At 41.6% G+C, this 24,632-nt stretch overlaps 1 protein-coding gene across 7 annotated transcripts in view; it reads left to right on the top strand.

The window, feature by feature from the left end:
• arnt2 (aryl-hydrocarbon receptor nuclear translocator 2) overlaps positions 1 to 23,215 on the top strand; it is a 402,719-nt gene extending 379,504 nt beyond the window's left edge. For all 7 annotated transcript variants that reach the window (XM_063065763.1, XM_063065762.1, XM_063065765.1 and 4 more), the window contains 2 exons: positions 13,157 to 13,302; positions 17,703 to 23,215. In XM_063065763.1, the coding sequence (XP_062921833.1) occupies positions 13,157 to 13,302; positions 17,703 to 17,801 (245 nt within the window). In that variant the 3' untranslated portion in view covers positions 17,802 to 23,215. The remainder of the gene's footprint in view (positions 1 to 13,156; positions 13,303 to 17,702) is intronic.
• The last annotated feature ends 1,417 nt before the right edge of the window (positions 23,216 to 24,632 follow it).

Genomic DNA, 24,632 nt, shown 5'->3' with positions numbered 1-24,632 from the left:
CTCGTCTAGCCCCGAAGATCCCAAGCCTCGTCAAGCCCCGAAGATCCCAAGCCTCGTCAAGCCCCAAAGATCCCAAGCCTCGTCAAGCCCCGAAGATCCCAAGCCTCGTCAAGCCCCGAAGATCCCAAGCCTCGTCAAGCCCCGAAGATCCCAAGCCTCGTCAAGCCCCGAAGATCCCAAGCCTCGTCAAGCCCCGAAGATCCCAAGCCTCGTCAAGCCCCGGAGATCCCAAGCCTCGTCAAGCCCCGGAGATCCCAAGCCTCGTCAAGCCCCGGAGATCCCAAGCCTCGTCAAGCCCCGGAGATCCCAAGCCTCGTCAAGCCCCGGAGATCCCAAGCCTCGTCAAGCCTCGAAGATCCCAAGCCTTGTCTAGTCTCGAAGATCCCAAGCCTTGCCGAGTCTCGAAGATCCCAAGCCTCATCTAGTCCCGAAGCTCCCAAGCCTCGTCTAGTCCCCTAGCCAAGTCATGGCCCTGCCTAGTCCCAGAGTCTGAGCCCAAGTCAAGACCCAGGTTCTGGGTCCTTGTCCAGTCTCTGGCTCGGAGTCCACGCCCAGACTCCTTGTTCCCAGTTCCTCGTCTTGGTCCTGCTTCCTTAGCCTAGTCTGTGTTCCTGTCCCAACTCCTAGTCTGCGACCAGTCCCGTCATTTAGTCTTGTCCAGTCCTGTTCCTAGTACTTCAGTGTCTGTGTCTTGCACTTGGCTCCGTTCCCAACGCCCCCTTTGTGACAAAAGCTGCTACCTGACATGTTCATTTCCTCCAGTATTTAAAGTCTCTTGCTTCTCCTTCTCCTACTTGGTGGTTGTCCATTGTATCTAATGACAGGGAACCTGTGTGGGAGAGTTTTTAAAGTAGAAAAGTCATGGCACCAGGGCAATTCCACACTCTCGACCTCAGAAGTACGAGTATTCATCACAACTGGAGTCTTCCTTGGTTGCAGTGGATGACAGTTACTTCTTCTGTGCCTCATCATGGTCTTCACTCTTCACAAGGCATTGCAGAACAGCCTTTCTGGCCATTGGATCTCACTGTTGATCTTATCTGTCCAGTCCGCCAGAGCTGACTTTGCATGCTAGGACAGGAATGTCCCTAACTCACCAGGGTATGAGCCGTCCTTCCCACCCCCTCCCACCACCCCCGGCTACCCTTATTCTTGTACTTAAAGTCATTTTTTTCAATGGTTCCATTTAATATCAGAGAATGTATACAGTATACAACCTGAAATTCTTACTCTTCACAGACATCCATGACAACAGAAGAAAACCCCAAAGAATGAATGCAGAAAAACATTAGAACCCCAAAGCCCCCACTCTCCTCTCCCATAGAACCCCATCCACCTTGAAAAGAAAAAAAAAAGACATTAAAGAGGAGAAATTAAAGCTGTTTCACGGGTGAGCTCGAAGAAGCCGCCTTCTGACAATATCTTAGATCTGCTTTGCCATTAGATTCACTTGCTTTTCAATTTGTTTTATAGTCTGTTCTTCTGTAAAGCATCGTGATTTTTTTTTGGTTGAAAACCTTACCTTCCAATTTTTCCTGTTATTGAAGAGATAAAGTAAGTGAATGGAAAATAAAATGTAGTGAATTGGGCCCAATACATCATGGGTAGAGCCCTCTCAACCATAGAGCATATCTGCTTGAAATGCTGTCATAGGAAAGCAGCAACTGTCATCAGCAATCCTCACCACCCAGACCATGCTCTTTTCTCGCTGCTGCCATCAGGTAGAATATACAAGTGCCTCAGGACTCACACCACCAGATCAAGAACAGCTACTACCCCTCAACCATCAGGCTCTAGAACAAAAGAGGATAACTACACTCATCTATTGAGATGTTCCCACAACAAATTACCTCACTTTAAGGTCTCTTGTTATTTCATGCTCTTGTTATTTATATTTGCATGGTTTGTTGTCTTCTGTGCTCCACTTGATCTTTCATTGATCCTGTTTATAGTAACTGTTCTATAGATTTGGCTGATTATGCCTGCAGGGAAAAAAATCTCAGGGTTGTATGTGGTGACATATATGTACTCTGATAATAAAATTTACTTTGAACTTTGTGTCTGTTATACTGAAAATGGCAAACGTACACAGTAGTTATAATGTTTTAACATGTGGTGTATGTATTATAATATTTATTTTAAAAAACCTTAAAGATTCCCAGTTTAATACTTCTGAGACAGTCTGTGTAAAAAATGCCTTGTTTCTGATGAATGGAAGTATCCTGTGCATAAGTTCTTTCAAAGTCCAGTTTATTGTCATATACAAATATACATGTATATACAGATGTAGTGAGTAACCTACAGCAGCATCACAGGCAACTAGCATGGGATACATTACGTTCACAGGAAAACCTAAACTAAACAGACTATACACAATTTTTACAGGAAAGAACACAATTAAAACAAATATAACTAAGTCCATTGTAGTACAAGGTGGTCACCATATACTGAGGTAATGATTAGGGTTATGCAGATACATTCAAGAACCAAATAGTTGAAGGAAAGTACCTTTTCTTGAAGCTGGTGATGTGGAACTTAAGGTTTCTATGCTTCCTGTAAAAAGATGGCATGGCTGGATGCTGGGTCTTTGATGGAAGCAAGGTTGTGGTTCAATGCCAGGTGGTACAACCCCTGTTGGACATCAACACGATGAACACATTCACCCCTATATGCACGTATACCCTGCTACAGATCTCTGCACCTCTGCACACTTGCAGATGCATATACATCAAAGGTTTCCAACCTGGGAACCATGGACGCCCTCAGTTAATGGCATAAAGAAGGTTGGAAATCCTGGATATAGGATTTGATGAACTCCCTCTTACAAATCTCTATATTTCATTTCCCCCCTCTCAATCTCCTCCCCATTTCCTGGCTTGTTCTTTCTTACTGTTCTTTTTAATCTTTTCTCCCAGAAATCCTGCAGTACCTTTCCTACCTGGTGACTCTCCTCCCCACCACAACTCTCCACCTCTCACCCCCCACTTCCCCACCATCGCCACCTCATAACTGGCTTTCAAGCCACAAGCGTCTCACTCTCTCCAGGGATGCTTTGAGGAAAGAGAAGCAGAATAAACGGTGTAAAGACAGTAAGGTAGAAGGGCTGAAATGTGTGTACCTCAATGCAAGAAGCATCAGGAACAAAGGTGATGAACTGAGAGCTTGGATACATACATGGAATTATGATGTAGTGGCCATTACAGAAACTTGGCTGGCACCAGAGCAGGAATGGATTCTCAATATTCCTGGATTTCAGTGCTTTAAAAGGGATAGAGAGGGTGGAAAAAGGGGAGGAGGGGTGGCATTACTGGTCAGGGATACTATTACAGCTACAGAAAGGGTGGGTAATGTAGCAGAATCCTCTTTTGAGTCAATATGGGTGGAAGTCAGGAACAGGAAGGGAGCAGTTACTCTACTGGGGTTATTCTATAGGCCCCCCGGTAGCAGCAGAGATACAGAGGAGCAGATTGGGAGGCAGATTTTGGAAAGGTGCAAAAATAACAGAGTTGTTATCATGGGTGACTTTAACTTCCCTAATATTGATTGGCACCTGATTAGTTCCAAGGGTTTAGATGGGGCAGAATTTATTAAGTGTGTCCAGGATGGATTCCTGTCACAGTATGTGGACAGGCCGACCAGGGGGATTGCCATACTAGATCTAGTACTAGGTACTGAACCGGGTCAGATCACAGATCTCTCAGTGGGTGAGCATCTGGGGAACAGTGACCACCGATCCCTGGCCTTTTTAATTATCATGGAAAAGGATAGAATCAAAGAGGGCAGGAAAATTTTTAATTGGGGAAAGGCAAATTATGAGGCTATAAGGCTAGAACTTGCGGGTGTGAACTGGGATGATGTTTTTGCAGGGAAGTGTACGATGGACATGTGGTCGATGTTTAGAAACCTCTTGCAGGATGTAAGGGATAAATTTGTCCTGGTGAGGAAGATAAAGAATGGTAGGGTGAAGGAACCATGGGTGACAAGTGAGGTGGAAAATCTAGTCAGGTGGAGGAAGGCAGCATACATGAGGTTTAGGAAGCAAGGATCAGATGGGTCTATTGAGGAATATAAGGAAGCAAGAACGGAGCTTAAGAAGGGGCTGAGAAGAGCAAGAAGGGGGCATGAGAAGGCCTTGGCGAGTAGGGTAAAGGAAAACCCCAAGGCATTCTTCAATTATGTGAAGGAAAAAAAGGATGACAGGAGTGAAGGTAGGACCGATTAGAGATAAAGGTGGGAAGATGTGCCTGGAGGCTGTGGAAGTGAGCGAGGTCCTCAATGAATACTTCTCTTCGGTATTCACCAATGAGAGGGAACTTGATGATGGTGAGGACAATATGAGTGAGGTTGATGTTCTGGAGCATGTTGATATTAAGGGAGAGGAGGTGTTGGAGTTGTTAAAATACATTAGGACAGATAAGTCCCCGGGGCCTGACGGAATATTCCCCAGGCTGCTCCACGAGGCGAGAGAAGAGATTGCTGAGCCTCTGGCTAGGATCTTTATGTCCTCGTTGTCCACGGGAATGGTACCGGAGGATTGGAGGGAGGCAAATGTTGTTCCCTTGTTTAAAAAAGGTAGTAGGGATAGTCTGGGTAATTATAGACCAGTGAGCCTTACATCTGTGGTGGGAAAGCTGTTGGAAAAGATTCTTAGAGATAGGATCTATAGGCATTTAGAGAATCATGGTCTGATCAGGGACAGTCAGCATGGCTTTGTGAAGGGCAGATCGTATCTAACAAGCCTGATAGAGTTCTCTGAGGAGGTGACTAGGCACATAGATAAGGGTAGTGCAGTGGATGTGATCTACATGGATTTTAGTAAGGCATTTGACAAGTTTCCACACGGTAGGCTTATTCAGAAAGTTAGAAGGCATGGGATCCAGGGAAGTTTGGCCAGGTGGATTCAGAATTGGCTAGCCTGCAGAAGGCAGAGGGTGATGGTGGAGGGAGTACATTCAGATTGGAGGATTGTGACTAGTGGTGTCCCACAAGGCTGAAGGGTAATAACTGTTCCTGAACCTGGTGGTGTGGGACCTAAAGCTGTACCTTCTTCCTGATGGTAGTAGCGAGAAGGAGTCATGCCCTGGATGGTGGGGGCCCTTTAAGATGCATGCTATTTTCTTGTGGCAGCACCTGTCGTAGATGTGCTCAATGGGAGGGGGTGCTTTTTCTGTGATGAACTATGCTGTATTCACCACTTTTTGTAGGCTTTTCCATTCTTTGGCATTGGTGTTTTCATGCCAGATCTGTGCAAGTTTCTAAGAAAGTAGAGGCGCTGCCATGCTTTCTTTCAAATGGTATTTACATGCTGGTCCCAGGACAGATCCTCTGATATGAAAACACCCAGAAATTTTAAAATTACTCACCTTCTCCATCTCCAACCCCCTAATCCACTGGCTTGTGGACCCCCAATTTCTTCCTCCTGTAGTCAATAATCAGTGGTTTGGTTTTGCTGACAGTGAGTGAGAGGTGGTTGTTGTGGCACATTTGAACCTGATTATCAATTTCTATCCTATATGCCAATTTATCACCACCTTTGATTCAGCCAACAACAGTGGTGTCATCAGCAAACTTAAATAAGTGATTAGAGCTGTACTTAGCCTAACATTCATAAGTATAAAGTGAGTAGAGCAGGGAGCTAAGCGCACAGCCTTGTGGTGCGCCTGTGCTGATGGAGATCGTGAAGGAGAAGTTGTTGCCTGTCCGACCTGAAATCGAAGATCCAGTTACATAAGGAGGTGTTGAGGCCTAGGACTTAGAGCTTATTAATTAGTTTTGTGGGAATGATAGTGTTAAATCCTGAGCTATAGTCAATGAAGAGCATCTATTGAAGATGTATGTATCTTCACTGTCTAGATACTCCAAAGCTGATTGGAGAGCCAATGAAATGGCATCTGCTGTTGATCTTTAATGACAGTAAACAAAGTGGAGCAGATCCAAATCACTCCTCAGGCAGAAGTTGATGTGTTTCATGATCAACCTCTCAAAGTACTTCATCACAGTGGATGTATGTGCTACTGGACGATAGGCACTGAGGCAGGTTACCACATTTTTTGGGCACTGGTATGATTGAAGCCTGCTTGAAGCAGACGGGTAGCTCAGACTGCCAAAGCACAAGGCTATAAATATCATTCTCGCCAGTTGTTTAGCACAGGCCTTTAGTACTTACACCAGATGCTTTCTGGGGTTCATGCTCCTGAAGGATGCTGTCACATCAGCCTCAGAGACTAAAATCACAGACTTTGGGAGTTTGTTTCAAAGATTTCAAAGGTACATTTAATGTCAGAGAAATGTATACAATATACACCCTGAAATGCTGTTTCTTCACAACCATCCGCGAAAACAGAGAGTGCCCCAAAGAATGAATGACTGTTAAATGTTAGAACCCCAAAGCCCCCCCCCAGCACCCCCTCTCATATGTAAGCAGCAGCAAGCAACAATCCCCCCCCACCACAAGCAAGAAAAGCATCGGCGCCCCCCACCAAGCACTCAAGCGTGAGAGAAGCATCAATAAAGACACAGACTTGCAGAACCCCAAAGACTACTCATTCACCTGGTAATTCAACATACTATAGGCTCTCTCTCTCCCTAATAATGGAAAAAGAGGTATCTCTGTTTCACAGCGAGAGAGGACACATAGCAAACGATCCGCTGATGTACGATGTTAAAAGTCCGTTGCATCACTTTTCCGAGCTGTGTGCCCAAAGAACTCGGGTCTCTGGACACACAGCCAGCAGCCAGCTTGCTGCTTTCGATCTTTCGACTCCCACGACACACCGATTCCCTGCAGAGTCACCGACCACGAGTATGCCCGCCTCCAGAGCCACGAAGTCCCGGAACTCCGAAGGCGAGCTGATGTTTTCGGCCGTGTCCTTGTAATCTCAAATAAAGGTCATTCACGAGACCCCAAGAGTGGGTCCCATTCCCGCAAAGAATTGAAGTCAGTGTGTAACTCCAGGTCAGGGTCTTCAAAAGAACCCTGAAAGGGAAAAATAGAGATATTAAAGATGGAAATAGAGCTGTTTCCGAAGATGCAAACAAAGGAGTTGCCATTAGGTGCCATTAGTTCCTTAGCTCCACCCAGCTTCAAGGTGCTTTCTTGTTCTGTCAGTCAAAGTGAGTATAAAAGGCATTAAGCTCATCTGGAAGCAAAAGCTTTTTGTCATTTATGTGGCTTTGTAGGAGGTGATGGTGTTCAAGCCCTGCCACAGCTGTCAAGCCTCTTCCTAAGTTTCAAATTTGGTCCAGAATTGCCACTGCACATATGAGATGGCTTTCTGGAGGTCCTACCTGGACTTCTTGTACTTTCCTGGGTTGCCAGATTTGAACCCCACTGCTCTAGCCCTCAGCAGTTTGCGGATCTGTTGGTTCAACCAGTGCTTCTGGGTGGGGAAGACTCTGAGTGATTCTATGGGGATATACTCATCCACAAGTGTCTTTATAAAGCCCATGGCTACCATGGCATGTTCGTTTAGGGCTTCTGATGAGTCCCTGAACATCATCCAGTCCACCGAATTGAAGCAGTCCTATAGCTGCTTCTCAGCCTTCTGTAACTACCTCTTCATTGACCTTACCTCAAGTGCCTTGCTCTTTAACCTCTACCTAAATGCAGGTAGGGGGAGGCAGCCATATGATAAGATTTCCCAAAACGTGGTCTACGGGTGGAATGGTAGGTATTCTTGATGGTAGTGTAGCAGTGGTCAAGTGTGTTGGGACCCCTGGTGCTGCAGGTGACATGCTGATGATAATTAGGCAAGATTTCTTCAAACAAGCCTGATTGAGGTCCCAGGACATTTATGTCAAAGGTGAATTGAGTTGATTTTATTTCTTACATCCTTCACATACATGAGGAGTAAAAATCTTACATTTACAGTGTTGGGGTAGGCTGTTTCTTGTTTGCTTACCATGGCACTCAATACATTGAGTGTTGCTTAACATTTGCATTTGGCGTTATGTAAACTGCAGTTAGGTCATGGAGGAGGATTCTCTCAGTAAGTAAGATTACCTAAATTTTAGGGAATCCTGCACTAGGACTTTCAAGTCCCTTTGCTCCTCTGATTTCTGAATTTGCTCCCTGTTCAGAAAATAGTCTTGGACTTTATTCCTTCTACAAAGTGCATGACCATACATTTTCCTACACTGTATTCTATCTGTCAGTTCTTTGCCCATTCTCCTGATCTGCCCAAGTCCTCCTGTATATTCCCTGTTTCCTCAACACTACCTACCCCTTCTGCTATCTTTGAATCATCCACAAACTTGGCCAAAAACACAAGTCCATCATCAGGCTTATTAACATATAATGTGAAACGTAGCGGAGCCAACGCTGACCCCCACAGAACACGACTAGACATCTACAACTAGCTAGAAAAGGTACCCTTTATCCCCACTCGTTGCCATCTACTCATCAGTCAATCTTCTATCCATGCTAGTATCTTTCCTGTAATACCATGGGCTCCTGTCTTATTTTAAAGTCTCATATACAGCACCTTGTCAGAGGCCTCTGAAAATCCAAGAAAACAACATTTACTGACTCTCCTTTGTCTAGCCTGCCTGTTATTTCCTCAAAGAATCCCAATAAGTTTCTCAGACAAAACTTCCCCGAAGAAAACTATTCTTACCTGTTTTACCATTTGCCTCCAAGTAGCCCTGAAACCACATCATTAATAACACTAGAGTCTGACATTTTGCCAACCACTGTCAGCTGACTGACCTATAATTTCCTGTCTTTTGCCTCCCTCACTCCTTAAAGAGTGTAGTGACATTGCAATCTTCCAGTTGTCTGGAACCTAGAATCTAGAAAATCTTGAAAGATCGCTACCAATGCCTCCACTATCTCTTTACTACTCTTTCAGAACCCTGCGGTATAGTCTGTCTGGTCCACATAACTTAAGTTTTTCAGTTCAGTTTTTCAAACACCTTGTTAGCAATAGTGATTGGGAAATTGAAGCCTCAGGGGAACTGACACAGAGGAGTCGTCGAAGCCCTGGAGCAGGCTGAGTGGCCTATTCCTGTTCCTATTTTCTTACAAAGTATATTCTAAGAATATTATGCTGAATTATATACAAATGCGTGAAGTACGAGGGGTGATTGATAAGTTTGTGGCCTAAGGTAGAAGGAGATGAGTTATTAACTTCAAATTTTCTGCATTATCACTCAAAGAGTTGAACTGCTTGTGCATGTAACGAGAGCGTCTTGGACCTCCAGGTGGTCCACAGCAGGGGTGATTGATAAGTTCGTGGCCTAAGGTAGAAGGAGATGAGTTATACAGCTCTTGTTACATGCACGTGCAGTTCAACTCTTTGAGTGAAAATGCAGAAAGTTTGATGTTTCTCCTCATCTCCTTCTACTTTAGGCCATGAACTTATCAATCACCCCTGTTATGGACCACTTCTAGAGGTCCAAAGCGCCGACTTCTACAAAGAAGGGATCCGTTTGCTCCACCACCACTGGACTAAGTGTGTAAATGTAGGAAAAATAAATGTGCCAGGTTTTCTAAAATTGACTCCTTCTGCCTTAGGCCGCAAACTTATCAGTCACCCCTCATATTGCACATTAGAAAATTAAACAGTTGATAGGCAAACTGCCCAAGAATAAACTAGTGGTTATGTAGAATACTACAGATGGCTGCCAGATGGTTTATGTGGGCTGAAGGGCTTGTTTCTGTGTCGTGTGACCTTACAGATAAGCTGCAGTCACTTCCTCTAAACAGAGGAGGCTGAGGGCAGACCTAACTGATGTTAACAAAATGGCCGGGTCAAAGACCAGGAGCCACACATTCAAACTACTAGAAGGATTAGATTGGAGAAGAGGCAACTTACGCAGAGGAGGTAGAGGTAGAAAACCTTTCACATTTGGATATATTTTCAGGGGCTGTGACTTGCAGGGCTAGGGCCCTGCCATTGGACGGTAGGATGAAACTGGATAGCGCTTCAATATCAGTACTTATATAATGGTCAGAATGGCCTCAATGTCATAAACTTTATAAAGCTCTGTGAATTCATTTGTGGCCATCGATCAGCACTGAAAAACAACAACTTGCATCTTTAAGCGAGTAAAATGCCCGCGGCATTTCATAGAAGGTTTTGTTTTGAAGGTGCAGCTTAAATGCATTGGGAAATATATTGAGTAATTGCTGAGTTAAAAGTGAGACACTTGAAGAGATGATAGAGAAGCACTGAGAATTGGGATGTATAATTGGTGAGACTCAGAGGTCTGCAGAGATATCTGAGGGTCCTCGGTTAGGAAAGAATTCACAGAGAGGGAGAAGATGTGAGGCCAAGGAGGGATTTAAAATAGAATTGCTGAAACAGAGACCAAAAAAATGATCCAAAGTTATATGTTATATACATGCAGATAAAAGGCAAGTTCCTTAGTTGATATTTATCAACGATGGTGTGGACTATGAAATTAAAGTTTCAGACATGTTAAGTTCAGCTAGTAGTTTTGAGGTGGAACAAATTAAATTTTTTGATAAGTAAAGGGTGAAAGGATATGATATGCAGATGGGAATGGAGGGTTCAGGTCAGTCAGTAAATTTGTAACCTTCTTAAACGGCAAATCAGTTTCAAAGATTCAAATGGCCTACTCCTAGTCCTAGTTTGTATGTCTATTTGTACCAGACAGATTAGCATATTAATTTAAAGGAGAAGACATTACAGCTGAGAAGTGCAAATTGTAAATTACTGATGTACAATAGGTACCTGCATCATTAATTTGCGAAGCTCCAGAGGTCTGAGAATCTATTGAGAGCAAACAAAAATCACCTCATCTCTGTTCTAAATCCTTCAGTTTTAAATCGAACCATAGAACCATAGAACATTACAGCACAGAAACAGGCCTTTTGGCCCTTCTTGGCTGTGCCGAACCATTTTTCTGCCTAGTCCCACTGACCTGCACCTGGACTATATCCCTCCATAATAGTGATTCCTAGTTCTGTAATCTGTGCTTTGGCTTTATCAAAACCTTTTAAGATCTTGTATGTTTCATTTAAGTCCTTGATGGTCACGTAAACTATAGTAGATGCACACCTTATCTATCAAACCACTCATTCCAGGGATAGTCTAGTAAATCTCTGAACTGTCTCCAAACTCTTCAAAGGACCAAAGGTTCATGTTATAGTCAAGAATACTCATGTACAGTACAACTCTGATATATGTCTTTTCCAGATAGTCATGAAATACAGAAAAGCTGTGGGAATTGTTGAAAGAAAGACATCAACTTCCTCCCCCGCCCCACTCCTGGCATAAGAAAAAAAACAAAACTTGCAAGCCCCAAAACCCCCCCCCGCCCCCTCCCTCACATAAAAACTAATAGATCGCCAACATAGAAAACGGCAGCTGGAACATCAAAAACCCCAAACCCCCAACACCCTCCCTTCCAGAAAAAACAGCGATGATTATGTCAAACCGCCAACCCCCTCCCTCATAAAAACAGCGACAATAACATCAAACCCCAACCCCCTTCCCTCACAGAAAAGAACAGTGACAATAGCATCAAAGCCCCCAACCCCCTCTCTCACACACAGAAAACTAACAGATCCAGCTACTGATGGCCTTCATTGAGAACAACCGTTGACCTCCTTCGTATTTGTTTCAATGCTACAGTCTTCCTCAGTGCTTCAGAATGGTGCAGTTTGTGATCCCTGGCCTTTTCCATGAGGCAGTTTGTGATCCCTGACCTTTTCCATGAGGCAGCTCCTGATCCCTGGCCTTTTCCATGAGGCAGTTCGTGATCCCTGGTCTTTTCGATGACGCAGTTCGTGATCCCTGGTCTTTTCCATGAGGCAGCTCCTGATCCCTGGCCTTTTCCATGAGGCAGTTCGTGATCCCTGGTCTTTTCGATGAGGCAGTTCGTGATCCCTGGTCTTTTCCATGAGGCAGCTCCTGATCCCTGGCCTTTTCCATGAGGCAGCTCCTGATCCCTGGTCTTTTCGATGAGGCAGTTCGTGATCCCTGGTCTTTTCCATGAGGCAGCTCCTGATCCCTGGCCTTTTCCATGAGGCAGTTCGTGATCCCTGGTCTTTTCGATGAGGCAGTTCGTGATCCCTGGTCTTTTCCATGAGGCAGTTCGTGATCCCTGGCCTTTTCCATGAGGCAGCTCCTGATCCCTGGCCTTTTCCATGAGGCAGTTCGTGATCCCTGGTCTTTTCCCTGAGGCAGCTCCTGATCCCTGGCCTTTTCCATGAGGCAGTTCGTGATCCCTGGTCTTTTCGATGAGGCAGTTCGTGATCCCTGGTCTTTTCCATGAGGCAGCTTGGGTTCTCAGTCCTCTCCGGACACAGCAAATCACTAGATCATTCGATTGAATTCCAAACTGCACGTCACAGGCTCTTAACAGTTGTCGTAACATAATAAAGACAAAAAGAACAAGCAGAAGATGTGAAGAAAGTAATATAATGGTAGAGATTGGCTATCTGGAAGATGTCACCTGAGGAATTGTTGTTCACTGACACCATCTTGTCCGGAAGTGTAACATCCTTCTTTAAATAAATAGACCAATACTGTACACTATCTTCCAGGTGTAATCTCAACAATGAGCCCCTGAATTATATTCTCCCTGTACTTACATTCAAGCAATATACCATAACATTGGGCAGCTTTTCTAATTATTTGCTGCACTAGCATACTGCCCTCTGCGAATCATACACTTGAACAACAGATCCCTCTGCATCTTGAGCTCTGTGATCTCTCACCATTTCAATAATATGCTTGTTTAAGTTGTCCTGCCAAACTAAACAATGAAATTAGGACAGGGTTAAACTATGAAAAAGAAGACTTCAACTCATGATGAAGTCTATCCTGTCACTCCTGTTGAAAATGCGTTCAAGTAGGTATTGCTTCCGGGCACTCTTCCATTTACCTTCCATTTGTCAATGGCCTTTTTCCTTAGCTCCTGAGTTTCAGTAGAAAATATGGATACCATTCCCATGTCTTTTTCTACCTTTTCCTCAGTATTGACTTTTATGTACTGCAATCAATATTATGATATCTGCATTAATCTTCTAAAAATATCAGTAAAAGTCACTTCCTTTTCTGCTCACTAAAATGTCTGGCTTGTCCCGCTTTGGTTTTGTAACAAACTGTATCTTTGTCAACTGCATAATACTGTACTTTGACTAGAAGTAACTTGATGTTTTTATGTATTGAAATCCTACCCACAGCTGAGAGTGGACAAAGTAGCGGGCAGTTCCAGGGCAGATCCTCGGAAGGCTCAGCGGTATGGTCTCAGTGGCAAGCCCAGCATCACAATCAACAAGCCAACGAGCAGCACACACACCAACAACAAGCACAACCTGAGGTCTTTCAGGTGAGAAGAACCAATTAAATGGGTTTGCACAGTGCTAGTCTGTGACTATGATCTCAAATACTTCACAGCTGCTCATGAGAACACACTCAGATGCTTACAGCCATTTGGAATTCATTCACAAACATAATTTGACAAATTAATCTGATTAAATTAAAACTGCACTGATATGACATAATTACCTTCAGCCACACCACAAACCATTAGCTTCATATTTAAAAACATTTTTGTTCTATGCACTGGTACTATCCTGATTTATATAAATAGTAATCAGTCTGTGAGTTTTCAGTTTATTAAATCTAAGTGGACAATTGAACTGAACAAATGCACAGTGTCATTCAGCATTGACCACAGGTTAAGAATGGATTCCAGAGAAACTGTATGTCTGCAAATCTTATGGGTATTGAAACATAAAATGACATATATGGTCTCAGGAAATATCATGGCGCGTTTTTCTCAGGACAAACAAAACATAGGGAAATTTCTGGATTAATAATCAGTTGACCCAGATTAATAACACGGAGGCTACACATTAAAATCCCGACATGAATGTTAGGGAATGCATATTAATTCTTTTGTTTCAAACATGGCATTCTGACATTGTCATAACGATCTAGTTGAAACACTGAGGGTCACAAAATCTGTATCTTCATTTTAACTTTAGTCTTGTGTAGTTCGCTCTGAACCATCCTCTATTGTGGCCAAGCAAGTCACAGTGGGGACAAGCAGTAAATGCAAGAATTGCTAGTGATTCCCACATCCTGAAAACAAACTTTTTTAAAAAAATGTATAACAATCTGGAGTTAGTAACACAGACCCTCGAACTTGTACCTTCTGTGCCCAATACCATGTCCCATCCAGTCATCAAATGCCACAACATCCCTGGATTACAAAATCTGTTGATATCAGTTATAAATGCATGTAACAGCTCAAGATGCACCCCACTCCAGAGTTACAGAATGTAAAGAAGTACACTAACTCAGCAGACTGCTTCCTCGGACGGCAGGCTTACGTACACTAGCCCATAAACTGGTGAGTTCAGAAGAATCAGAAACTCAAAGGAACAACATTTTACATGGCTGGATGGGCTACTTGCTAAGAGGAAATTTACCCTAGCTGAGGAACAGGTGCACTGTTAAGACTGAAAAGAAGAGAAATTTCTTCAACCAGTAGAGAGTCTTTGGAAACTTCTACCCCAGAGGGTTTAGTTATTGGGAATTCAGAATCTGAAGGAAATCAGCTGGTATGGAGTTGATACAGGAAAATGGCACTGAGGTGGAAGATCAGCTGTAAGAGACAGAGCAGGTCAAAGAGACAAATGATTATTAAACTAGCAAGCAGGAGCATTACAATCTAAGATGCTAAGGCATAGATTTGAAAGTTATTGCCTGCATAATGCTGCAGATCTATTGACCTTTCACAATTTACCTTTGTAAGAGGCATCAAACACAAGAATAAACTGCATTGTTAAATAGCTGAGCAAACAATCCAATACCATTCTACGAATCTTCTAAAATATCTGAAATGTAATAGTCTGTTCTATTTTGCTGAAGTGTGGAACTGGGCTCACCAATTTTAGTTTCTGTCCAGGTACAGCTAGAAAACTTTTTTTTTGTTATTTGGAATAATGGCTACAGTGAGTCTGGTTCAATTATTGAATCATGCAGCTCTAAACAGATTCCTGGACAAATCTGGCCAAGCCATCCATCCATCCGTCTGTATTTAGGTTCTTTTCCAGCACTCAGTCCATAGCTGCATATACCTGAGGAGTTCAAATGCTCATCTAGCTGCTTCTGAAATATCTCTCCAACTGATAATCCTTCAAATTAACCAGCTTAATTCCTTGATGCTAAACCCGGGATAGCCAGCTGTCTCACCCACTGCCCTGGTAGGATGATCTGCACTCTCTTCCTCCAGAGACGATGAATGAAATGACCAGAAATTACTGAGAAATGTTGGTGTCGGCAATGAACTGCCAGCATTTCTCTGAGAAAGTGCCACCAAGTCAGTCATTCCCATTTGAAAACAGTATATTCAAAATTTGCTGGCTCCTTGCAGTAGTTATTCTTTGAGCTCTGGTATTCGACTCATTGTGAAGTCTAGTGGCCCAGTATGATCTTGTACTGTTGAATGTGCCTGGAGCTTACGGTAGTTTGGACCTGGTGAGAGAATCACAGGCTCACTCATTTGGATTGAAAACAATAGCTGCAGAAGACCTTTGTAAGTAGAAACCAGGGTACATGGTTTAATTAGTTAAGTTAGCTTAATATTTTTAATTGTTTGAGTTTTATTGTTTTGTTTTTATGTTTTTACTCATTTTAAGCTGTATACAGTATTTCTTCTATTGATCTTTAATACTTGTGATTACTTTGGGTATTTCTGAACTTCAGGGACGTTCAAAACCAGTCAAATTCCTGTTTGTGTTTGGTAGTAACAGGTTATCCAGCGGTGACAGTGTTTGTCAGTAACAGGTTACCCAGCAGTGACAGTGTTTGTCAGTAGCAGTTTATCTAGCACTGACAGTGTTTGGTAGTAACAGGTTACCCGGCAGTGACAGTGTTTGTCAGTAACAGGTTACCCAGCAATGACAGTGTTTGTCAGTAACAGGTTATCTAGCACTGACAGTGTTTGGTAGTAACAGGTTACCCGGCAGTGACAGTGTTTGTCAGTAACAGGTTACCCAGCAATGACAGTGTTTGTCAGTAACAGGTTATCTAGCACTGACAGTGTTTGTCAGTAGCAGGTTACCCAGCAGTGACAGTGTTTGTCAGTAGCAGGTTATCCAGCAGTGACAGTGTTTGTCAGTAACAGGTTACCCAGCAGTGACAGTGTTTGTCAGTAGCAGGTTATCCAGCAGTGACAGTGTTTGTCAGTAACAGGTTACCCAGCAGTGACAGTGTTTGTCAGTAACAGGTTATCTAGCACTGACAGTGTTTGTCAGTAACAGGTTATCTAGCACTGACAGTGTTTGGTAGTAACAGGTTACCCAGCAGTGACAGTGTTTGTCAGTAGCAGGTTATCTAGCACGGACAGTGTTTGGTAGTAACAGGTTACCCAGCAGTGACAATGTTTGTCAGTAACAGGTTATCTAGCACTGACAGTGTTTGTCAGTAACAGGTTACCCAGCAGTGACAGTGTTTGTTAGTAGCAGGTTATCCAGCAGTGACAGTGTTTGTCAGTAGCAGGTTATCTAGCACTGACAGTGTTTGGTAGTAACAGGTTATCCAGCAGTGACAGTGTTTGTCAGTAACAGGTTACCCAGCAGTGACAGTGTTTGTCAGTAGCAGGTTATCTAGCACTGACAGTGTTTGGTAGTAACAGGTTATCCAGCAGTGACAGTGTTTGTCAGTAACAGGTTATCTAGCTCTGACAGTGTTTGGTAGTAACAGGTTATCCAGCAGTGACAGTGTTTGTCAGTAACAGGTTATCCAGCAGTGACAGTGTCAGTAACAGGTTATCCAGCACTGACAGTGTTTGTCAGTAACAGGTTACCCAGCACTGACAGTGTTTGTCAGTAACAGGTTACCCAGCAGTGACAGTGTTTGTCAGTAACAGGTTAGCCAGTGGTGACAGTGTAAGTAACATGTTATCCAGTAGTGACAGTATTTGCTAGTAACAGGTCATCCAGCACTGACAGTGTCAGTAACAGGTTATCCAGTGTGACAGTGTCTGTCCCTCACAGGTGACCAGCAGTGACTGTATTTGTCAGTAATATGTCACCCAGCAGTGACAGTGTATATCAGTAACAGGTTAGCCAGCAGTGCCAGTGTTTTATCAGTAATAATGGGTTAGCCAACAGTCATAGTTTTTGTGAGCAGGGTTATCCTGATTAGGTGTTTGTCAGCAAAAATAAGTTGGCCCACTGTTACAGTGTTTTTTGCCCCTTCTATGGGCACGGCTTGTTCGCCCTTGCCCACATTGGTGGCATTGCACTGCGTGGGGCTTGCTGCCACGTGGGGCTTTCTATCTTAGATGAAGAAGCAAATTTACAACGGGAGATCTGGAGGAGGTAGGTCTGTGTTTAACTATGCAGGTTCAAGTAGCAAGTTCTGGCCCAGTGTATGTTCTTAGCCCATAGATTCCTTTGTTCCCTTTTATACTTCTGCAGTGTGTGCACTGTACAAATCAGTGCAAAGCTGAGGATGACCCTACGAGGTAGGGTCCTCTAATATCTGTGTAGGTCCAAACTTGTTATATCCTTTACAAAATGCAGTAGTTCTTAAACAACATTGATTGCGCTGGCATGTATGTTAATTCATATATACATAATCATGTATTTGTTGCATGTTCCATTCTTTGTCTCTTTTGGTGGTAATATTGTTATAAGGCTTGATATTTACATTTTCTACAACAGGGTGTAACTCTTCCAAAACTCTAAGCCTGTGATTGTTTTCTACTTGCAGGATATGTTGTCCATGCTTGGAGATCCAACACAGGGCACTGGAAATTACAACAATGAGGACTTTGCTGACCTAAGCATGTTCCCATCTTTTTCTGAATAAATACTTCAATAAATCTCCACCTGCTCAGTAAAAAGTGAGCAATTAAGTGAAGTAAATATCTTCAGATTAGGAACTAGCTTTCCAAAACTTGAGCCACTTAAATAAAGCCAAATGGAATTAATTCAATAACAATAGCTAACAATATTGAACGTTCCAGGCAAGAAACTGTGGACCTACAACAAACCAATGAATTGTAATGAATACTGAGGTGTTCCCAGATGTTGTAAGATCACACTCCCCACTACCCAGTGAGAAAATGGTTACAATACCACAGTTATTATTTGACCATTTCTCAACAATTAGAACATTATTGCTCTGCTCTTACAATGTAATGACACTGAAACTGTTGGCATTCACCATCAGTTCTCTGTGTAAATAACAATTTCAGCATTTCTGTACATGCTTTTATAAACACAGAAGTCTAAAGGTCTGTCAGTGATCCGCCCAACCAACAAGTGCACTACAATTCTGGACTTCTCATGAGTTTGTTGTGAGAGAGGAAACTGGGCTAAACCTAGCATTTACATCACAGAGAACTCTGTGCCAGGTCCAAGGAGACACCACTGATTTGAATAAAAGAAACCAACTACATGAGCCTAAGGTAAAAGTCCAGTAATTAAAAAAAAAACTTATAGTTAATTAAAATACTCATATCTTTACAGATTTTTTTAAAGTCTCGAATGTCTTAATTTAGAATTTTTAATGTTTAAAATTGTTTATTTTAATTTTCTAATCTATTTAAGTTTAATTTTGCTTTTTACAATATTTCAACATTTTTGAATGTCTCAGAACCTTTTCAGTTTTTTTTTAAGATTTTATACTTTGACAGGTCTGGAAATGTTTCTTACTGGACAGTCAATCCTTTTTTCATTTGGTGGACAGGGCTATCTTCAACACATGGTAGTCCTTATGTCACAGAAAGTCCTAATTAGGCACAGAGCCTCGCCTTGAGAATACTCCCCGTAGTTTCTGCAGATTCCTACTGGGAGGATTGCTTTATTTTTACCGGTTATTGTTGGGTTACCACTGACTACACAGTGTGCCCAGCGTTTGCAGTGTTTGTGTCTGAGTTGTACATGCTGTATTAACAACTGCAATGCATTGCTGAGGAAGTGGGAATCCATATGAAGACAGCCACAAAAGGAAAATTATAGTTTGATTGCAGAATGCTTTTAAGTCAAATAGACAATGAAATATTTTATGATTCATAGATAACAAAATATATAAATCACATCTGTGCCGTAGAGAACAATTCAACAAACCAAGAGTATCTTTGCTTTGTACTGCAGTTGTTTGATGTGACTGGCATTTCCTTCTCCATTTATATATGATCCAATGTTGTTAACCACTGGGTTATAAGATAAAACTTCAGTTCTGTTAGAAGGTATTGAAAAGGAAAGTGGCTAATACCTTGAAAATCCCAATTCCTGAAGGAAAGAGAGGGACCAACCAATCTTCCGCATCACTTTGTCCCACCTGCCAAACAAAAATACCATTCTCCAACTTTTTAAGTTCACTCGAGAGATAAATCTCACAGCGGGCTGCAGCAGGCTAATTATATTTGGTTCATTTCTTTAAGGGCTCATTTTTATATTCATTATAAAAATTGAGAAAGATGCCATCAAATTCATGCTTTAACTTCAATGTGCTGCGATCATTCTGTGATGTTGTCTGAGTCCTCAATGATGTTTCTGAGTTGTGCACGGGGGGCAGGGGTCTGTTTCTGTATGTGGATCAGCAGTACCAGTGGAACCAATTAAACAGTTTAAGCAAAAACTTGGGAGCTTTGATATTGCAGTGAAAATGGTAGGATGAGATGGTGGTCACTCTGAATTGAATTAGCATTTACTGACACAAATTTAGGGAACATCAGTATGCACCCAAGACAAAAATATAATTTAGACACCCTTCCTAAACTCAAAAGAAGAGAAGCTGCTTAAGATGCTCTTTGAAAAGAACAGGTCACCCTTATTCCCACTGCTATCTGTAAGGAGTTTGTATGTTCTCCCTGTGACCATGTGGGTGCTCCGGTTTCCTCCCACAGTCCAAAGACGTACGGGTTGGTAGGTTCATTGGTCATTGTAAATCGTCCTGTGGTTAGGCTGAGGTTAAATCAGGGGTTGCTGGAAAGTCATACTCTGTGCTGTATCTCAATAAATAAATTAAATAATAAACCTGTAGCCAGAGCATCGCTCCCTGAGTGAACTTCATTGTGTTTGCACCAAATAATTTTCCATTGTAAAGTGAAGAATATCCAAACTTTCTGCATTTGGTAGAAATGCAGACACTGTTGTTTAAAAATATGTCAGAATAATGGTTACCTTTTAAAAATCTGTTTTTCTAATGCTATTGATTTACACAGTTTAGATAATACTGCAAATGCAAAAAGAAACTGGAGTTTATCTCCAATTTTTCTGACAATCTTATAGTTGATAGACATTTTCTTTCTTTGAAGAGCACCTTCAAAAAACTCTTACATTGATTTCCTCTTCATAATGACCAGTGGTTGTCCTTTTCTTTGCACTCCATTCCAATTGTTGGACAGACCAAATCTGCATGGTGGGTCATCCGGCAGGGAATACTGCGGCAAAGATCAACACCTTCCACTACAATTTAACTTTCTTCCCTCAGTTTGTTTTACAGTTGCTTACAGCATAGGAATCAAGTCTTTGCCAGTTTGCAGAACAACGTATTTAAGTGTCAGTCTAGGAAATGTCCTTATGCAATTAAAATGTAATTTCCACATTTCTGCTTCCTGTGGTTTAACCAAAGGAAGTTACTCATAATAGCTAGTAAAATGTGCCTCCAGTATAAGCGGTTAACTAGTGAATGAGTTGCATCGCACTAAAAGCACCAGATAAACAAAAGGACTGAACTTTAGAGGAAAAGCATAAGAGGATATCTGCATTTCACAGCTTGTTGAGTTAATGTGCAATCTGTGTGGCTGAACCCTTTCAAAGAACTGTACTGTTTTTTTAAGGATGATGATATTCCATCAAATTATTTCCTTTGTCTTTAACAAAATGCAAAATAAGGCCAGAATAATTAAAAGCACCCATTCTTTTTCACAATCAATGAAAAAGACCTCTCAAAGTATTTTTTTTACTAGACAATGTTAAAAGAATGCTAATACTTACAAAAATCCATATGGATATAACTTAAAGATTAAAATGAACCCATTCAGAATTAGCTTCCTGTGCAATCCAGTTTCTTTCATTTTATTTGAGTTTTTTCTCTCTTATAATTCCTTTTCAATAATGTTTAATCAAACCTGCCTTTGAATCTTTTGTTGACTCTGTCACATTAAATCCAAGAGCAGAAGAACAGTAGAAATGGAAATAACAGCAAAAATTACATTTCTATGGTAACTTTAATATCAAACACATGACCAAAAATTTGGTCGAAGAGGAAGGTTTTGAGAGACGACTTAAAGGGGAAGTAGGTAAGTGCGATTTGGGGAGGAGATTATAGAGCTCAGAGCTTAGTTGGTATGGCAGTGCATGACAGCCTCTGCTGGATAGAAGCTAAGTCAGGAAGCATAGATGCCTAAATGGAAGGAATGAGGATATTGGAAATTTTAGACCTGGAAAGAATCGAAGAGATGTGAATTTTTATGGAGTTGGAGTTAGTGGAAGAACACTGTAAGAGGGTTAGGTCATCTCAATTCCAATGGACTGCCTAAGAAGAAAATAGTACTGATCCTCACTGTGACATCTAACCAATCAGGAGGCTTCACTGTGATATTAAACCAGTAATGAGACCAATAAAGGCACCCAAAGCCCTACCTTTACTGTACAAAATACTGTAGTTTTATTTTTGTAGTTTCTCTGAGTCTGAGTGCTTCAAGTAGCAAGCAATTTCTCATTCTCCCCACCTTCTGGAGCAGATGTTCCTGCAGAATCTTTGGTTCCAGCCAGATTCAAATGGAAATCTGACTTGGCCTTGGTCAATCACGAATCATAGACTGTGCAAACTTACTTAAGATATCATTTCTGCAGAAGGATCTATAACTTAAACATGTTGAAATTGTAGCTGTTTAAGAAATAATGAGCATTGAAAAATCTTGTTAATTTAAGCACCCTTGTCAAGTTGATGTTTTCATTGAGTAATCTATGTTGAACAAATGTTGTCTGTAACATATTAAACCTGTTTAATGTTAAAGCTTCTGCTTAATGGATTAGATTAAAAGTTAATTTCTGCAGAATTTAAGTGCAGAATGGAACTGTAAGTAGTTGTGTTAGGAGCACAGTGAATCAATGTTTAGCAAATGTTCTGTATTTTCAGTGTTTTGTAACTACTTCTGAAGTAATTTCATGTAATGTAGTATTCTAATTTCTGCAAAAGTGCTTTTATTTTTGTATATTGTAGTATCATTTTGTTAACTATGTTTCATTAAGTAAAAAATGTAACTCCACCAATAAATATGTTTCTTCAGTCAGTATAGTTATAAATGTGATTGTGCAGACATGTTTTAGAGAAAGGGCAACTTTAATAACGATTACTTTGAAGTAATTTTCTGTGGACCAAGTGTTAATCTTGGAAAAATCCAACTTGGAGGTTGAAATATCAACTCAAATATATACTCTGCCCACTTTTCTTCCATTGACTTTAACAAAAAGCAAAATCATTTGGAGTGTATAACATGGGTGGGTGGAATGGGGTGGGGGATATGTAACAGATCAAGAGTGTGATGGCCAGGTCAGAAGTGTTTTACCACAGCCGTTTACACTGTCTTCAGTTTAACCTATTGTTTAGAAATTTATATCAGCTGGTACAGTAGAATTTCTTTGTTGACTGACAAAGGACAATTTTGTTCGTATTACACAGGCTATCTCAATAATATACCAATAACAATGTACAAAACTTTGGTTTTAGTCACATTGTGCACTTTCTAGCGCAAATAGCCAGAAGATTCAGACACATGTCTAAAACATTAGAAACCAGACTTTTGAAGGGTGATATTTATATAGATAAATACAATTAAAATGGCACAAGTGTAAAAATTTCGAAATATTGTTTAGATTTTATACTATAATACATGGGGATTCAAAACCTTAATCATTTTATTTCAGTTCTTCACCTGTGAGACCTGTTTCTAAGGCCTGTGATGTTAAAGTAGGACTGTTTTAATTATCATGCCCATGTTTCAAATATAACATTTAAGTAGATTATCATTTTTATTCATTGATTTTCTGTCAAAAACTTTAAGCTGCAGTATGCTGGATAAAATCAGTTTGTAATTTATCTGCTGTTACAAACTATATACAGTTAATGTGAAATATTTAATCATATGCTGTTGTCTATGTCTTAACTGTGATCTTTAATTATTAATGTAGCACACTAAAACAAAAAAAGGCAGAAGTTAAAGAAGTAATTGGTGTGATGTATCTGTAATGCTGCTAATAAACTAAACGAATAGCTATTGTCTGTCCATTCACTTGTTTTTGTCTACAGGATCCCGGCCTGATTGTTGTTGTATTCATCTTTGACCCATGACTCAGTTCAATCCCTAGTATGTTTTGAGGCGATCTTTAGTTTGGAAAACAAAATCACTTAGTAATTGAACATCGGAGCACTGCAGATGCTGCAAACCTGAAATACAAACAGAAAGTATTCAAAACATTCAGCAAGTCAGGTAGCAGTTGTGAAAAAAGAGACAGGGTTAAGTTTTTATCACAAAATACTCTGCAGATGCTGGGGTCAAAGCAACACTCACAACACGCTGGAGGAACTCAGCAGGTCGGGCAGCATCCGTGGAAACGATCAGTCAACGTTTCGGGCCGGAACCCTTCATCAGGACTGTAGAGGGAAGGGGCAGAGGCCCTATAAAGAAGGTGGGGGGGGGGAGGGTGGGAAGGAGAAGGCTGGTAGGTTCCAGGTGAAAAACCAGTAAGGGGAAAGATAACGGGGTGGGGGAGGGGAAGCAGGGAAGTGAAGAAGGAATAGGGGAAAGCACAATGGGTAGTAGAAGGAGGTGGAACCATGAAGAAGGTGATAGGCAGCTGGGGGAGGGGGGGCAGAGTGTCATAGGGATAGAGGAAGGGAGGGGGAGGAAATTACTGGAAGTTAGAGAATTCTATGTTCATTCCAAGGGGCTGGAGACTACCTAGACGGTATATGAGGTATCAGAGCCGTCTTCAACCTGTAACATTTTTTCCCACTTTCCTCAGATGTTGTCTGATTTGATTAATATTTCCAGGATTTTCTATTTTCATTTTAGAAATCAGCTTTTTGGAATATGACTTCTGCCAGAACTTCCAGCTGTTGCATTTGAATGATTCCCTCCAGAAAGCAGTAGTTTATCAAAACTGCCCTCTCAGTTTTAACGTTTATATGATTGTAACACATAGGTGCAGTAGATGGTCATCTGCTCCTTCAAGCCTTGGTTATTCAGCAAGACCATGCTTAACCTTTCACCTCATCACTATTTTTCAGTACTACCGTGTATCACTTGGTCCCTTTAATATCCATATGTTATCAAGCTTTGTTTAAACTCAGCAACTGGGCCTCTACAGCACTCCAGGATAGAGATCACTAAAGATTCACCACCCTCTGCATACAGAAAGTTCTCATCACTTTAGCTTTAAAAATTGGCCCCCTAGTGACCCCCTAGTTTAGATTCCTCAGTCAGAGGAATCATTCAGACAAGCTCTATAAGAAGTTGATGTTTCAATTAAGATTTAATTTTATTCTTTTCAACCCAAGAGAATAAAGGCCCAATCTACCTAATATCTCCTTTCAGAGCAAACATACCAGTACCAGAGCCTGTCTAGGTACCTTTGCTGCACTCCCTCTATGACAAGTATATCCCTTTTGGAGTAAGGAGACCAA

Source organism: Mobula hypostoma, chromosome 13 (genome assembly GCF_963921235.1).
Source record: "Mobula hypostoma chromosome 13, sMobHyp1.1, whole genome shotgun sequence".
Lineage (NCBI taxonomy): Eukaryota > Metazoa > Chordata > Chondrichthyes > Myliobatiformes > Myliobatidae > Mobula > Mobula hypostoma.
Note: the sequence above shows the minus strand (reverse complement) of the source record. Positions and strands in the feature narration are given on the sequence as shown.